At 36.9% G+C, this 18,567-nt stretch overlaps 1 protein-coding gene across 1 annotated transcript in view; it reads right to left on the bottom strand.

Annotated features, from left to right (window-relative positions):
- Window positions 1-6,875: 6,875 nt before the first annotated feature.
- The window catches only part of LOC104272738 (follistatin-related protein 5-like), a gene marked incomplete at its 3' end in the record, with an annotated part of 69,048 nt that continues 57,356 nt past the window's right edge, over window positions 6,876-18,567 (bottom strand). Inside the window, exons 6-8 of the mRNA XM_009867813.1 lie at window positions 9,687-9,848; window positions 7,543-7,677; window positions 6,876-6,963 (exon numbers count right to left, since the gene is read on the bottom strand). Of these exons, the coding sequence (XP_009866115.1) occupies window positions 6,876-6,963; window positions 7,543-7,677; window positions 9,687-9,848 (385 nt within the window). The remainder of the gene's footprint in view (window positions 6,964-7,542; window positions 7,678-9,686; window positions 9,849-18,567) is intronic.

The following is an 18,567-nucleotide window of genomic DNA, read 5'->3' on the forward strand; positions in this document are numbered from 1 at the left end:
AGGAAGAGAGTAACTGACGAGCAGCGCAGCAGAGAGGGATCTGGGAGTACTGGTTGGCAACTGCTTGAACATGAGCCAGCAGTGTGCCCAGGTGGCCCGGAAAGCCAATGGCCTCCTCGCTTGTATCAGGAACGGTGTGGCCAGCAGGAGTAGGGATGTAATTCTGCCCTTGTACTCAGCACTGGTAAGGCCTCACCTTGAGTACTGTGTGCATTTCTGCACCTCTCACTTCAAGAAGGATATTGAGGTGCTGGAGCAGGTCCAGAGGAGAGCAACGAGGCTGGGGAAGGGGCTAGAGGGAAAGTCTTATAACGAGAGGCTGAGGAAGTTGGGGTTGTTTAGCCTGGAGAAGAGACTCAGGGGGGATCTTATCACTCTACAACTACCTGAAGTGAAGTTTTAGTCAGATGAAGGTCGGGCTCTTCTCCCAGGCAACAAGTGACAGGACGAGAGGGCGTGGTCTGAAACTTTTTCAGGGGAGGTTTAGGTTGGATCTCAGGAAACACCTCATGGAGAGGGTGATCAGGGATTGGAATGCACTGCCCAGGGAAGTGGTGGAGTCACTGTCCCTAGGTTTAAGGAAAGACTAGATGTGGCACCTAGTGCCATGGTCTAGGCGATGTGATGATATTGGGTCATAGGTTGGACTTGATGATCTCAAAGGTCTTTTCCAGCCTCAGTAATTCTCATTCTGTGATCAATGATCTGTAAACAAAAATAAAATAATTTCCTAAGTAGTCCGTGAACTAATTGTTATGATGAGTGGTAGTTTCAAAAAATTGTTTTAATTTTGTCAAGTACATCTCTAAAATAAATTACATCTTAATATAGCCTAAGGCAAGTGTAGACATCTAGGGAATCATAATGCAGACTGCCTTACTGAGAGGCTGAGACAGGTGGAAAGGAGCAGGACTTGTAAAGTGAGGGCTGACAGGATATAGGGCCTGTGGTAGATAAACATATAAATACAAACTTCTGCTAATAGCACCAAAAAAATATGTGTCGTAGGATCAGTGAATGTGGAACTAAACATCAAATATGTTCTGTTTCCAGAACATTAAAGAAATAAATAATACATCAGCTTTCACAAAAAGCAGCTCCCATTTTGTAAGAAAATCATACTAAAATCAATTACAATCCCCAAGGCAAAAAGACTATTTGAGTCTATGGTCCACTACCATTTGACCTATGGTAACTATCTTATTATGAGAAACTTCTATTTTTAGTGTATATGAGAGAAAGTAATCAAGATTTAATGATGGTATATTCATAGGGCCAAGAATTCTTCAGAGGTCAATTTACTGGAGAAAAAAATGAGAATCCAGGGAGGAAATTGAAGGAAAAAAATACTTTAAAAATGGAATTTATGCACTGTTCTATGTTAGGTAATCACTTAATCATTGTGTTAGTCAGCAAAGCAAAACAGCAAGAAAAATGAGAGATTCCCCAACTCTTTGTGTCTCTGCGGTAGATGCATTCCTGGGAGGGTACATCTGTATACAGTCTGAACAATAGGGAATTTAACATCTTGTGAAATGGAGAAGACAAAGTTAGATGAAATGATTCCATCTATGAATCCATGAAATATCTCTTCTGAAAATCAAACTGCATTGGAATGAATCTAAACCCAGATTTTAAACTTCTATTTGTATTACAAGTGTGATTTTGCCAGAGACTCCTTCCAATACAGCCAAGTTTTCTCAGGTACTGCTAGAGCATCATGACAGAGGGGGAGACTCTGTTGTCTTCAGTGAGATTTAGACCAAGTTGTTAACCTCCAGAATGTTTTTGTCAGTCACCGCTGGGTTATCCAACTATCAATATCAGCTACCCCGTTCTCAGGGGCTTAAATGCAAACTTGAGGGAAAATGGAATTCATAGCACAAGAAGAGTTTCCAGCCTCTACAGAATTTAAACAGCAAAATTCTTGCATTCAGAAATATTTCAGATGCTACTGTTGTGGGAAAAGAAAGTACACATCTATTCACTGTGCATGCTTTATGGTTCCTCTTGACAATTAAAGTCATAACAGTTTAAAATAAATCTTCTGAAAAAGTATATAAGGAGCGAATAAAGAAGTCATAAGATATACTGAAGTAAACAGAATTTTTATTTTTCTTATAAATCTAAGATACTAATTAATATAGAAATGATTAATATTTAATGGGGAAAGAAAAAAATTGTTTTGTGTTTGTGTAAAATGCTATAATAATTATAAGTAGTTTCAAGTTCCGTAGAGCATTTTCATGAAACATTTACTTTCAGCTTAAGGCTAAATTTTCTCATATTAAAATACAGCTCTTTCCAACAGAAATTACAAAATCTAAAAATTCTCAGGCAAAAGACTCTTCTAGAAAGAAGAAGGGAGAACAAAACCACATTATAAAATGTGTGTACACCAGGAAGAAAATTAAGAAGGTAGTTGGTCTTGTTCAGCCTGGAGAGGAGAAGGCTTAGGGAGCACCTAATATTAACCTCCAAACTCCTACACAGAGGTTCTGAAGAAGTCTCTTCACACCTGTCTCTGCAGCAATTAGTATCATTGAAAAGAGCAGACACACTTTAACACATGTGAGCCCTTTTTCAGATCTGGTAGAGAAGCAACATATTTCAAAGCCCAAAGAAGAATTACAGAGAGTTTAATTAGTAAAATTGTATTTAGACACTCAGATCAAGAAAGCCAACTACTTTCTGTCAGAGATGGTCAAAATGATACATGAACCACTAGATAAACAAATGATATCAAAATTATTATACACTACAGAATATTGCTACTTAAAAAATGTCCTTTTCATGTTTACTGATTTTCCTTTGATATACCTTTATACTCCAATATGCTGCATTATTTAAAAAGGCAAGTTAAATAAAATGTTCCACAACAATAGGAAGTTCAGTCTTCTCAGATACTGATCTTGGGTTTTTTTATTTGTACTAGAAGTAGCATTATTCTCCACATGGATTAAAAAGGAAAAGCAGTATAAGATGTACGCTGTCACTGTGTGATCATAGAAATTTAATGACAAGACATTAAAGTGACTAGATAATCCTGGATGCAACTTCATATCTTATAGAGAATTACTATGTAACTTCTAAAAGATCATTTTGCACTTGGGCTCCTATCTTTTTTTCCCGCCATTCTTTTTCCTTCAGTTTTTAAGTGTTCTCACTAACCTTTCCTCTTTCACCTGCTGCTGCCTGTGTCCTCCCTTCTCACATTATTGGTCTCTTCCATTGTTCCTCTTCTCAGGTCTCTTTTACTTCTTCAGTTTACTCAGTCTTACTCCTACATACCTATTTTTCCCTGGATGCTATTTGGGGACCACTGAAGGAACCAAAAGTAGCCAAGAGCACAGGAACAAAGTTATCCTCATTTTCACATCCACAAAAGGCCATGGGCAAAACAAAACAAAACAAAACAAAACAAAACAAAACAAATACAGTGTTAATCTACTTTGTTCTGACAGTCCTAAAGCCTGGATCTACTGAGTGCAAATGGCATCTTCAGAACTCTACCACACTCTCGAGAAGTGTCCACCCTCTCTATAAATCACTGACTCCTTGGAGATTTTTACCGTGACAAACACCAGAAAAAAACATTATTTTTTGTTGCAGTGTGTTGCAGTGATAATATCACCACATGAAACACCAATATGAAGTCCCAGATTGTGATGTGATAAGCTTTCAGTAGAATGACTGTTGTATTTTTAATGAGTAAAAACATGGTTTCTTCCTAACGTCTGTTTCAGGAGTAGCTATAGTACATTAGCAGAAATGTTAAAAATCAAAAGACACCAAAAAACTGTTGTTTGAGACAGACAGCAGTATGGTATGCTTCAGTCTAAATGGTTGACATCAGAGGAGTTAAACAGGATATAATAATAGCACCAGACATTTATCACCAGTATATATTTATAACAGATTTTTATATAGGTAATACAAACTAAATATTTCTATTACAACATTACAATCTAGCAAAAAGAGCACACGTGTTTGGACATAGATGTTAAGCATATAAAACTTCACCTACAGAATGATTTAAGTGGTAAAAGATAGTGCTCAAGTGAAGTATTTTAAAGAAAAAAAAATTCCTCTCACCTGAGACAATGTCAGAATGAAAGCATGTTTTCAGAACTTTTATTTTTAGTGTATGTTGAAAAAGGCTGATATGCTAAGAAGAAGTCAAAGTATTTATGAGACTGCCATCCACGATTACAAATTTTACCTACATGTGACATAACAATGGTTCAGTGTTCAGTGCTGGCATGTAGTAAGTGATCTGGATGACAAAGAACTTTCACGGTATTTTCCATTCATTTCTATCTCAAATTACCAGCCTGATGATGAATTATTATCCTTAAAGTATATTTATTTTTCTTAGGAACTGGAATTCAAATTTCTGAAACCAGAAACTTTAAAATAAACAATATCATGATACCTCTAAGTCATACTCTACAGTATATATATTTACTTTTGCTCCTAGCATTGTATTTCCCATTATATTTCAATTTAACATTTGTTCTGCTTCTTTTCTGCTTATAGTACAGACACATGCATTAGACGTTTCTGGAACCAGTGCCGTGCATTTTGAAAACTCAGGCATCTGATAACACTTTTAGGCATACAGGTGAATGAAAGCTTCACTTATTATTTAACAGTCTATCTATAATGGATACCTATTATGCAAACTAGTATTAAATCCCAAAAGCTTTCATAAACACACATAAAATATGGGTCAGATAAGCACAAAAGTGAATATTTCCTTTGTCTATTAAACTTTCTAGGAAATAAAATACATAAAAAATGGAACTTTGTACTGTATTCATTACGTGCCTTATAAAATTACTGTCATAATCAATGTAGTGCAACTGTAGTTTATATTTTAGAGTTCCATTGTAAATGTTGTCACTACCCTCTCAATAGCCAATCAACAAAATGTTCTGAAATGTTTTTATTTTCATATGATTTTTACTTTATGTGACATTTTAAAAGTGGAGAAGCACAGAATAATTGACAAGCTAGTGAGAATTTGTTCTACTTTTGTTCAAAGCAATAACCTAAGATTTTCAGAAGAGAGTACTCCAGTAAGGGGGGAAAAAAAAAAGAAAAAAAGATTAAAATGTAAACATGTCTGCTCTATTCTCTAAAAGTAGGATAAAAGAAAATTATTTATTAAAATGTCATTATGCTGGGTATAGTTTATATCAGAACACATGAAATCACGCTTTCATCACCAGAGATTGTCTTTAAAATTTAAAGTCATGATGTATCAAGCAGGATTTAAATTGAAGTAGTAGTAGCATTCTGTCCACAACCCTATCCAGCTGGTTTTTCCTACATCATTTTCTTCCCTAATAATTCCTAATTTGCTCATGTACCAATGTTTTGGGAGAAATATAAAAGCAAGTAGAGTCAATAGTAAAGCCCTTCTACTCTTAATTTCAATTTTCTATTGCTAGCAACTGCTTCCTGTAAAAGGAGTTGTTTTTTTAAAAAGAAACATTTTTCAAACTGCACCTACCAAAATTTGTATGTGTGAAGGCAATTTACTCATGTAGTCGTGATAATGATATTGATAGTAACTGCCTTTTTTAGTAGTATGTACCTTAGTCTTCTTGCATGTACAGCAATGGGTTTCTGAGCCAAAGTAAGAGAATTAGAGCATCAGATAAGCATATCATGTAAATATCTGTTGTACTTATATTTGAATGATATAGTTACACAGCTATGGACTCTATGTGTATGTACACTTCCACCAACTTTTAGGAAACCATGTTCAAACATCAAGGAACACAATGGTAAAATGCCTTCCTTCAATATACAACACAGAACTTACAGAGTAAATGACTTTTATAGGAAGGAAAGAGATTGTGTCTGGTGGGTGAATTGTCTTAGAAATAATTGGCTTTATATTCTGTGTTCATTTATATCTTTCATTACACCAACTTACTGCTAGTAGTTTTTAAAGCATTTGTTGCAAGTAGTGTTCATTGCATATCACGCAATTTTACAAATCTTGTTAGTTGATCTAAAATTATTGCATTAAATTACAATTCCTGAAAATGACGTTTTGCATAGGTGTGGCTATTCCTGCATAATCTCTACAGATTAGGTCTTCAGGTAACTAAAACACTTGGAAACTGGACAGTTGGATTTAAATGTTTTTTTGTTAAAGCCAAACAAGTCTTAACCAAGCATAAAGAAATTCTAGCTTGTCAGGATTTTGTAGTTTGGCAACAGTCATAACATTTTCCACAGACTGTAAAAAGCAAATGGAGGTGACCAAGCTACTTCATATCACCAGATTACTAGAAAATCAGACTGATCAAACAACTTATGTATCCTCAGCTGCCTTCTCAGATATGTCTGAGCATTTTCATGACACTTAAAAACCCCTCATGTTAAGATTTTTGCAATTACAGTTATAATTATTATTACTGAAAACAGCTAAGTAAAGACATTAACATTAGAATTATAAAATTTTCCTGCATGGAAGATTTCTTCTGAAATGTGTAAAACTTAATAAACCTGTATGTAACTGAACTCATTGTCTTGCAAGAGCCAGTGTCAGGCAGAGTTACAGGACTACTAATTCTGCCTCAAGTATCTTCTGTCAAATACTCAAGATTCTGGAATAAGCTTCTAGAAAAATAGGAATGTCTTAAGTTAATGCAATTAGACTCACTTGTAAAACAGCTGTAATTTTACTAGATATATTTCTAATGAGTATGTACTAGTCATTTAAAGAACAAATTTAAAAGAAAAAAGATACTAAACCCAAAAAACAAACTACTACTGAGCAGAAGAAAGAAAGGGAAGGGAAAAGAAGTATCAGGGAAGACAAATATAAGGTAATCAGGGTTTATAAGCCCCACTACCATTCAACACCAATAAACCATTCAACAACAATAAAGGAAGCTACTTTCTGGTAATGGTAGAGGTTTTTTTGCCACACTAGACTCCCAACTTAGTAACTGGTCAATGTTGTTCCACATTTCTGGACAGCTACAGTTAGGCAGGCACAAGACAACATGGCCAGGCTGGAACTGATCTGGACCTGCTGAGCACTCCAGCAGGTCAGATAAAGTCGTGCGATAATTCTCATGTCATGAGGGCCAAGGCTGACTCAGTACATCTCAAGAACATCTAGGAAGAAAGACTGGAAAAGGTCTTCCTCCTACACCTGCGTGGACCTCTAGAAACCACACCAAGACTACCGCTTTGCCTTATTTAGGCATCCGTTTCCTTGTTCCTTTCATATTCCCTTCTCATGCACAAACCTACCATGAAGAAACTATCCAAATTTTAACAGCAATATGAAAAATATATCAATTCACAAAAAGAATCTGAGATTTCATTTTACTTCCAAATAAACTTCAGATTACAATTGCCTTCATTGATTCTTAAATATAATTACTTAAATTTAATTTTTACTCAGTTATCTGCATATGCTTATTTAAATTTATTTAATGTTTGTAGTTTTTAATACTGATTTAATGTTTAAGTGAGTGCTAAATGTAGATTTACGCTTGTCATAATACTTACGGGTCTTTCGAGCAGAATCTTCTACAAAAAGAGAAGAAATGTCTTCATCCACCCCTGCTTCATTCTTTGCTATACAAGTATATGCTCCTGTATCTTCATAGCGCACATTGCTGATGTGAACCTCACTACCATTTGCTGAAAGAAGAAAAATTCAACATGCATACATGTTACAGTGCTTTCAGATTACATATTCTGAAGGTTTTCTGTGCTTATACTAATTAAACTACTTTCATTCCTGAGTTCATAACTTGGAGGTATGCCAAACTAATGCAAAGGTATTCAACTGTCCAGAGAATTACATGCACTATTATTCATCTCAAAGATTCCCAAAATATTTCAGCAGATTTTGCACTTCAGAGTCAAATATCAATCCAATATTTTATATATGTTTAAATGACTATGATTGCCTTTAAAATCAGGTAACTGTTGTGCTTTTATTATGTTGCATTTCATCACTTGACACTATCACTGGCTTTACACAAAATAACCCAGGTTTCCATAGAACATAATGGGCTAAAATTTCAATATAAATAATTATTAAAAATTATTTGTTTCTAGTAACCAAAGGCACCTGGTTTTGGTTTTATGTGAATGCATTGTAACCACAAAACAAACAGGTGCACTGGAATTTTACACCTACATCAGTGTAGAAGTCTATGGAAACCTCTTAAATTATGTGTCCGCTTGAGTAGGATTGTCAACAAATAGCCTAGGTTTCACAGGCAAATGTCTTTTTAAATGTCTTTGTGATGTGACCAGTGATTCCTTGCATATTCAGCATAATATACCTGTTCAACTGTAGGATCTGTTGTACAAAACTAGCTTTGTAAAAATGGACTAGAAGGTGTACTTGGTTATGGTGTAACACTCCTTCTAGATCATCTTTTAATTGAAGCTAATGCATAGACACTTTAATCCAGGAAAAACTCTGTGAAAATGCAATTTTCAAAAATTTGTTTCAAATAAGTACATTCAAGAAAAAGGAATTAGATGTATTTTGCTTAGAGAATGTATTTTGCTTTTATTTATCTGTTATAAATATATGATACAGAGGTGAAGGAAAAAAAAATTCCCTTCAGAATTTCCACAGACATTAATAGAATGCTGCTATGGAAGATGAGTCCATTAGTGTAAAGCGTTTCCTCAAGGCAATTATTCACATATATCCAGGAGAGAGGGCCGTGAAAGAACAGAGGGCTATGGCACCTATAGGGATGATAAGACTATTTTCAGAGAACCATTTATTGCCTACCTGTCCCACTGTTTTTTACACTGCAGCCTGATTGCTATCCCACCCTAATACACATCCTGGTTTTGCTGATGAACGAGAGGTTTTGAAAGGAACACTAGCAGCACAAGTTTTTCATATGGCTGATCAAAAATGACCAGAGGGACTGTAAACTAGAAGGTTTTGTGCTGGGCAGGTTTGTTGAATTTGCTGACCCCTGAAGACTCAGAGACTGGCCTTTAATGTTGATTAAAAGTAACTTTCCTTTAGTTTTCAGGCGCGCTTTTTTTTTTTTTTTTTTTTTTTTATTACATTCCCCTTACAGTTTGCTGAGATCTCTGAGAAAGCAGCACATCCATTTCAGGCATTTTTCCTCCTGTCCTTTCCACTATCAGGTTCCCCAAGTCTCCCTGAGGTTCTCATCAGTCAAAAAAATTGTTTTCTATTGAGCTGCAGTAAAGGTAAAGTATGGTCCATGTTCTGATCTAAATTTAAAATGAGGCTCATGAAAAATAGCTAGATTAATATTAATGCATTAGAATAACTCTTTACAAACAAAGCATTGTTTCAAAATCTAAATATTATTGTTGAATACTCATTGAATGGCACTAATGTAGTGAAAATTCTAATACTGGGCTCCGACTGGGCTGCTTGCTCTACTCAGAAATCACACATTTTTCAATAGAGAAAGCATACTGTAATTTATTGGTAATCCTGCCAGCAAATACAGCCATTATTCTAACAAAGACAAAGCAGAGAAGATAGATGTCTTGGGGAGCAACTAGAAGACACCTGAAATCTTTTAACTTACACTTCAACCCCTGATTGAAGCTATGTAAGAAAGACAGTTAGTACAGCAAGCATGTGCTGATAAAGCATTCACAGCCTGTAGAAAACAACAAATACACCCCTTTACCTTGAAGAGTTAACTGTTTGGATAACTTTGGAGTGATATCAATTCCATTCTTGAGCCAACCAAGTTGTGGATTGGGAATACCTTCAGCATGGCACCGAAGGCTAGCTGTCACACCTGGCTCCCTTGCCTGGCTCTCTGGATAGACTCGGATGACTGGTGGAACTGAAGACAGGAAAGAATTATAATTCAGTGAAGAAGAGCATTATCTTCATTTCAAGAAAAAATATTATAAACAATTCTAAAGACTCCTGCAGCTATATATAACAACATACAGATGTAGCATTAGACACGTATTCAGTGACATTCAATGTTCAACCCTGTCAGAGAAAATTCATGAGGCAGAAAGAATGTTCTGTGGGAAAAACCTCTTTTCACTGTGTGTGTTATCAATGAAAAACACCTGAATTCTAATTCAATAGTTCAGGATTCAGTAATAATATTTTTATTTTCCCCTAAATTTCTTTTATGAATAACATACAACTAGTAAGTTGTGATGCGAAGTACAGAGATTGTAATTGTCCTGTTTCACAGACCTTCAACACGTCATCTCCACCTTTCCTCTCTCTCCAAAACACCTATCTGAGATCCATTCTACCTGTATAAAACACATAATCACAGAACCAAGTAAAGGTTGAAGTTGAAAGGGATCTACGGTTGTTGTTTTGTCCAGGTCCCTTGCTCAAGCAAGGCCACCTAGAACCAGTTGCTGGGGACCATATCTAGGTTTTCCAGTATCTCCAATGAGGAAGACTCTACCAACTTCCTGGACAATCTGTACCAGTGCTTTGTCACCCTCACAGTAAAAAAAAGTATTTCTTGATGTTCAGACAGGACCTCCCGTGCCCAGGATACCATCTGCCTTCTTTACCACATGGCCACATCGCTGGCTCATGTTCAACCTGGAGACCATCAGGACCTCACGTCCTTTTCTTCCAAGCTTCTTTCTACCTGGGTAGCCTCGAGCACATATTGGTGCCTGGGGGTGTTCTTCTCCAGGTGCAGGACTTCACACTTCTTGTTGAACTTCATAAGTTTCCTGCTGGTCCATTTTTCCAATCTATCAAGTTCCCTCCAAATGGCAGCATGACCCCTGGTGTATCAACCACTCTTCTTAGTTTGGTATCATATGAAAACTTGCTGAAGGTACAACTCTGCCCCATCATCCAGGTCATTAATGAAGATGTTAAACAGGACATTTAACAAGACCAGTCTTCCAAGCTTCATTATTAGTAAACTGTAAGAATTGTTGACATCACTTTTCCAAGGTTTAGAAACATACTGCAGTATATGCTTACCAAACAAAAATCTGCCGCATACCACACTTCGGTATTGGCAGAGGGAGGGCATATGACATCACAGTAGACATACTTCTATTGGCATTCAATGATTAAGCTATGAAGATTTTTTAGATGAATAATTATTGATCTTATCTTTAATTACTTATAGAGACAACTTCTTGAGGTCATTTCTAGCAACAAAAAAAAGTAACTACAATGAAGATCAAAGAAGCTTATTTCCTACTCTCCCAATTTTTGTTTAATGTAGCTTTAAACATGTGGAACACTTAGTCGGTGTTGCAAACCACAGCTGGGTAGAGGATGAAGTATTAGTTGATAATAAGAACAAAAATTAACTGTGTCTGTTTGGGCATGAGATAATATGTTTTCAAATGCTTTCCAGCTGTTTACAAGAAATGATCCAGCATGTTGTGCTATTAGAGCATAAAAATGCTTCATATTTCTACACTGCAAGAAATACACAAATGTATTCTTATCTCAGATAGGATCCAAAAATCAGTAAGTTTCAGGCATATTTTAGACCCAGCTAGAGATAAGGGTCTTTTTGAGTAAGATACATGGAAAGTTACACATAAGGCCAATATGCAAACTGCAAAAATAAAATAAAAAAACACGGAAGAAGATTAAAAATGTGAAAATTACAGCTTCTAGCTTCTTAGGCTACAGGCTAGAGAGTTTCTGGAAGGGACTCTGCTCTTATGGACACAGTTCTCTACTTTTCATCTCAAGCCTGACATTCCCATTCCTAACTTCTTCCCTGTTCTGTCTTCTCTCCTGTAGCTTCTGTGAGTTCCATACTGAGAACTTGCCTTCCCCACTGTATTCCTCAGGCTGAGCCCCACTCAGCCTCATGCTCAGATGGCCTGAGCCTCTTTCAGCACCTCAGCTCTCATTCTCACTCTGCCTCACTTTCCTAAAGTCAAATTTTCATGTTTGCCCTGTTCTGCATTTCTTGACAAAAGGACCTTTAGACAGCCTACTCTATGTTGCAGATTTCCACTGCATCAAAGACAAATAGTTTATTTCTCCACCTTGCCTCAAGAAAAGCAAGGAACTCCATCTCCTTAAAGTCAGGATTGCCATCATGCAAAACAGTCAAGTACCTCAGTCATACAAACAAACTCCAGGATCAACAGCAAGGCACTGTGATATATTGCATTCTGATTACCTATGACAGGATATTTCTTGTCTTTTTTGTGCCAGGGAAATACTCTCATTTCATATAAAAACTTATGAGCATTTAACTACTATACTTTGACAGAATTCTATTGAGTGTATACAAAGAAAAAACTTCAACAACTTTAATTGGATGGAAAAAGGAATGCATTAGCTTAACTTGGGCAAAAGGCAATGGTATTCTTAGCATAGTCTTATAAAATATTATGACTGAAATCAAATACTTTCTAAACAAATAAAATCAAACCCTGCATCACAAGATGCTACTACTGCTAAATTAATAACTCAGTCATTAGGTGGTACGAAGATGAGTACCTGCTCAAAAGAAAGCAGGTGTGACTTTTCCTCTACCCTCCCATATTTCTGTAGCAGAACCTCTTCCCTTTAGCAGTTTTCCCAGACAGAGAGGTACTTAAACAACAGTTGTCCTATCTTTCCTCCATTTGCTGTCATTTCTCATTTTTTTCAGCAAATCTGTATCTGATCAGTTATTTATTAAACTAGAAACATTTTTCAACCCTTGTTTTGCACCATATTATTTAATTTCATATTGCCCTGGAGCCTACCTCTATTATATTGCCAAGAATTTTGCAACTGAGACATGCATGCAATTAAACTATGAATGCATTGTAGTCAAAATTTTAATTTGATATTAATTTGATGTAAAGCCTCTGGGTTCTTTTCAATCATTGTTTTGTGTAACTTACCATAAATGTTACCAGGAAAAAAATTTTAAGTACACAACGTGATTGTTCACACTGACTTTCAAAGAAGTATATTCTAATATCTTAACTTAAAGAAGCCTACTTTATTAGGGAAAGGTCATTACATAGGTTAAAAAGTAAGAGAGAAAAAGACATTACTGGACTGTATTTAACAGAATCCTACATAATATACAATTGAATGAATCCTACATCCCTTATTACTCAGATCAAAAAGCCATATGGGATTGTTGGTTCCAAATACAGTGAATGTATATCAATTCAATATGTCTTTAATTGTTATAAAATTCACTGAACATTATTTCAGTTAGATCTAATAGGGGGATTGAGGAGGTCAATGGGAGGAGGAAAGGGTGGCAGGGGGAAGAGAGAAAATAGTCTGTTCAAGTTTTCTGGAAACAAGGGAGAATATATATGTTTGAGAAAGAAACATATATAGTGAACTATGTTCTTCTATTGCTGTATGTGATAACTTCTTTTGATTAAATTTAACTATTTTATATAGAAAAACAGAAGTGGTAAAAAATTCTTCAGACACTATAAATTATCAATTTGTATCTGGATAAGGGTTTGAACTCTTCTTTCTTCAACTTAAGGTAGCAAAATATGTGGCCTTTTGCCTAGGAACTAAGGTGGGGATAATTCTTATCACCACTATGCAAAGAACTTGCCTTATAAATCAATGTGAAAGCTCAGGATACTACTGTTAATAAATAAACAGAAAGAAAAATATCATATTTGGACTACATATATATTAAGTTGATTTGTAACATGCAACAAACTCATAGCATTTTTAGAGCAGGTTTGAATTTGAAAGCAGTCTTCCTTTCTGTTTGTAATACGGCCAGTGACATTTTGTTTCTTCATCTAGAAACAGCTTTCCAAATGTGAAATTTCTCAAATTTACATTTTGAAAAATCTAGGAAATAGTGTGTATGTACTTGTAAAACAGATAAAACTGTTATTAAAAAAATAATTTTAAAACTCATCTAGACATCATGTCTGTAACTGTCAGTGTGATCAATAATATTAACATGCCAGCCAGGAGAGGAGCGCTGCTGCACCTTGTGCTCACCTGAAAGTAAGGTCTGGTTGAAGCACTGAAGGTTGAGGACAACCTTGGTTGCAGCAACCATGAGATGGTGGAGGTCAGCATCTTGTGCAGCAGGAACAGAATACCAAGCAGGATCGAAACCCTGGATTTCAGCAGGTTCAGCTTTGGCCTTTTCAAGTAATTGTTAGGAGAAATCCCATTGGGACAGGGTACTAGAAGGCAAAGGGGCCTGAGAGAGTTGGTCAGTATTCAAGGACCACTGCTTCCATGCTCAAGATGAGTGTATCCCAGCAGGTAGGAAATCAAGAAAGAGAACTATGAGACCCGTGTGGTTAACCAGGGAACTGCTGGGCAAACTCAAGTGGGAGAAGAGAGTCTAGAGACCATGGAAGGAGGGGCTGACAACTCGGATGGAATATAAGACTGTGGTCAGAGGATGTAGGGAGGCAACTAGGAAACCTAAGTCCTCCTTGGAATTAAACTTTGCAAGGGAGGTCAAGGACCACTGAAAAGGCTTCTTCAAATACATTACTGACAAAAATAACACTAGAGGCAATGTAGGCCCTCTGGTGAATGAGGTGAGTGCCCTGGAGGCAGAGGACAGAAAGAAGACAGAGTTGCTGAATGCCGCCTTTGCCTCTGTCTACCCTGTTGGAGACTGCCCTCAGGAACCTCAGAACCCTGAGGCCCCAGAGGAAGTCAGGATAAAGGAGGAGTTTGCCCTGGTTGAGGAGGACTGGGTTAGGGATCAGTTAGGATGCTTGAACATCCATAAATCCATGGGCCCTGATGGGATGCACCCATGGGTGCTGAGGGAGCTGGCAGAACTCATTGCTAGGCCACTCTCCATCATCTTTGGTAAGTCATGGGGAACAGGTGAGGTGCCTGAAGACTGGAGGAAAGCAAATGTTACTCCAGTCTTCAAGAAGGGCAGGAAAGAGGACCTGGGTAACTACAGACCAGTCAGCCTCACCTCCACCCCTGCAAAGGTGATGGAACAACTTATTCTTTTCCCTGTCTCTAAGTGTATCAAGGATAAGAGGATCATTAGGAACAGTCAACATGGCTTTGCCAAGGGGAAGTCATGTCTGACCAACCTGATAGCCTTTTATGAAGATGTAACCAGATGGATGGATGGCAGCCATGCAGTGGATGTGGTCTATCTGGATATCAGCAAGGCATTTGACACTGTCTCCCACAGCATCCTCATAGGTAAACTGAGGAAGTGTGATCTGGGTGACCGAGTAGTGAGATGGGTTGTTAACTGGTTGGAGGGAAGAAGTCAGAAAGTCGTAGTCAATGAGTCAGAGTCTAATTGGAGGCCTATATCTAGAGGAGTCCCTCATATCTAGCGGAGTCCCTCAGGGGTCAGCACTGGGGCCAGTGCTGCTCAATCATAGAATCATAGAATGACCTAGGTTGGAAAGGACCCTAGAGATCATTTAATCCAACCTCCCTGTCATGGGCAGGGATGCCACCTCTCGACTAGACCAGGCAACACATATATTCATCAGTGATCTGGATGGGGGATTAGAGTGCATTGTCAGCAAGGTTGCTGAGGACACAAAACTGAGAGGAGTGGTTGACACACCAGAAGGCTGCGAGACCTAGAAAGGCTAGAGGGCTGCGCGGGGAGAAATCTTATAAAATTGAACAAGGGTAGAGTTTTGCACCTGGGAAAGAGCAATCCCATGTGCCAGTATAAGTTGGGGACTGACCTGCTGGAGAGAAGCATAGAGGAAAGGGACCTGACAGTTCTGGTTGACAGCAGGACGACTACAAGCCAGCAATGTGCCCTCATGGCCAAGAAGGCCAACGGCATCCTGGGGTGCATTAGAAGGGGAGTGAGTGGTAGATTGAGAGAGGTCCTCCTGCCCCTTTACTCTGCCCTGGTGAGGCCACATCTGGAATTTTGTGTCCCGTTCTGGGCCCCTCAGCTCAAAAAGGACTGCTTGGGAGAGTCAAGCACAAAGCCAGAAAGATGATGAAGGGAGTGGAACATCTCCCTTATGAGGAAAGGCTGAAGGAGCTGGGTCTCTTCAGCTTAGAGAAGAGGAGGCTGAGAGGTGACGTCATTAATGTTTATAAATATGTAAAGGGTGAGTGTGAGGAGGAGGGAGCCAAAATCTTCTCAGGGATATCCAATGACGGGACAAGGGGCAAAGGATAGAAGCTGGAACATAAGAGGTTCCACAAAAATGTTAGAAAAACCTGCCTGGATGCGTTCCTGTGTGACCTACTCTACGTGATCCTGCTCTGGCAGGGCTGGTTGGACTAGATAATCTTTCAAGGTCCCTTCCAATCCCTGACATTCTGTGATTCTGTGATGCCTGATTATGGACAGCATAGACCTGTAACTTGTTAAATATTAATTTAATGAGAAAATGCAAACTTTCTGGGTAAGTCATCTTTTCCAAAATAGAAAATAGAATAAATTTTTAAGGATTTTTATGTCAGATGCAGATAGCACATCCATGTAATCCTAAGAAAAGTAATAACAAGAAAAAAGTATAACTTTTAATAATGCTCCTTTAATACTTCAAATAACATATGCAGTAACATAAACATAAGGAAAAAAAATCTTGCTTTATTATTCAAATTCTGTTTTTTCACTTCTTTAAAACCCCAGAATTCTATGGTCTTGAATAGCTACATATTAACATATGAAGTGTTTAACTGAATATTTTAATACCACCAAAGGGCATTTTAGAGACAGATGGCCCATAATATAAAAATATCTGAGTTTGTTATAGATTTTTTACCCCGATAACAGTTACTACTTTGCTGAGAAGAGCTCTACCAGCGTTCCCCTATAAACTTTTGAATGGTTTTTGTGAAGAAACCAGAGGCTAATAAGCAGCATAAGGGAAATGAGATAAATCCTTTTGAAATAGAAATTAAGCTAAGACAGGTTTTAATAAAGCAACCATGGAGCTGACATATAAATATTTTATGTGAGAATGGATTACATAACTCCTCTTTGTTTTCTGTGATACCAAGCCTGTCATATACACCTATCATTAACTTAGAACAGTTTCTAGTTCATGGGATTTCTGATATGTAATATCAACAAGAGTAAAGGTAAAAATACCTGGTGGAAGGAATTTGAATATCACAGATATGTGGAGAAAAAAAAAAATTAAAATGACAGGTTCAGATTCATATTGTCATATAGTCTCAGTATAATATAGTCACAAAATTATGCACTTTGAAAGTTTTATTTTATAAAAGCTAATAAATAGCATTACTTAATGAAACAGCTACTCCTGCCACATTACAACTTCGCATTTTGAGTTTTTTATAGTTTATATAAAAAAGAGTAAAAAAACCCAACTCATTATAATACTGCTTACAATATTTATTGTATTATTTGTGTAAGATTAGACTGAATTTTCTCACCATAAAACATGTATTTTACAGTACTCATTATCTGTATTAAGACTCTAAAGGAAGCTCAAAATTCCTTATTATTCTACCAGTCAATTCAAAAGTTAAAAAATCCTAAAGATTTTATTCTTAGAAGAAAAATAAATCAACATTATGTATACTACTTGCAAACTAATCAATGTAAGACACATAAATGTTTTTTCTAAAACAATATAGATTTACACAAAGGGAAATCAAGAAAGAACTTAAAACCTAATTACATTGTTTTCTTTGAACCTTCACATTAGATCTTTGTGATCAATGAAGCCTAGTTATCTCATTAACCTTTTTTCTGACTCTCCTGTTACTGTAAGTTTCATTATATTAATTAGTCATTGTCATAACCATAAGTACTGACCATCAAGTCTGTGCTTAGAAAGATCACTGCTTCCACTACTCTGGAAGAGCTGTTCATTTGACCTTTGATTGCAGTGGTTTTAACTCCATTTATCCACAATATGCACAGCAAATAATCCTACTGTGCAAAGGGACTCCTTTCTCCTTTTCCTTTCTTCCCCAAAAAAACATCCAAAATTGTGTTGGAAGGTACCACTCCAGTGTTAAACTGTGGAACAGCAGCTATCTGAGCAGAGAAAACATGGACTAGTAAACTTGTGTGGACAACTTTAAATTTATATGAAGGATAGAGAAGAGCCAGAGTATTGATTGCCTTTGGCACCAGAAAGGTTTGTAGTGCTTTTCAGATGAAAAATACAATTTTCTGACAGACACTTCATCACTAGAAAAATCTACAGTTGTCCTCCTTCACTTCTCACAAAGTACATTTCTTGATTTTCTAGTCTTTCAAGAAAACTTTCTCAATGTAAGTGCAGTGTTGTCTAATTGTGTGCTGAACTGAGCCAAACATGAAGAATTCTAGTATTCTAACTGCTGTAATGCACCTCTTCAGGATTATTAACACACTGGCATAGGTAGGGAACATGTTGACAAGAATATAATATTATTAATGAATTAGGGTAAGCACAACATAGGAGAAGAGTTGGTAAAGGACCTTCTAATGTGCTTAACTCACCAATAATTCTGCTATGACTGCAGGAATTAAAATATGAGTAAACTACACTTCAGTCTTCTCACTAGTTTAGCCAGTTTTTGCTACCTGACTTTTTATATGACAGAAGACAATCCTTGAAGAAAAAACCTGGAGGATGAAAAGACCTTGATGCCATTACCTCAGGGAGGACACT

Source organism: Apaloderma vittatum, unplaced genomic scaffold, assembly GCF_000703405.1.
Source record: "Apaloderma vittatum isolate BGI_N311 unplaced genomic scaffold, ASM70340v1 scaffold604, whole genome shotgun sequence".
Taxonomy (NCBI): Eukaryota; Metazoa; Chordata; class Aves; order Trogoniformes; family Trogonidae; genus Apaloderma; species Apaloderma vittatum.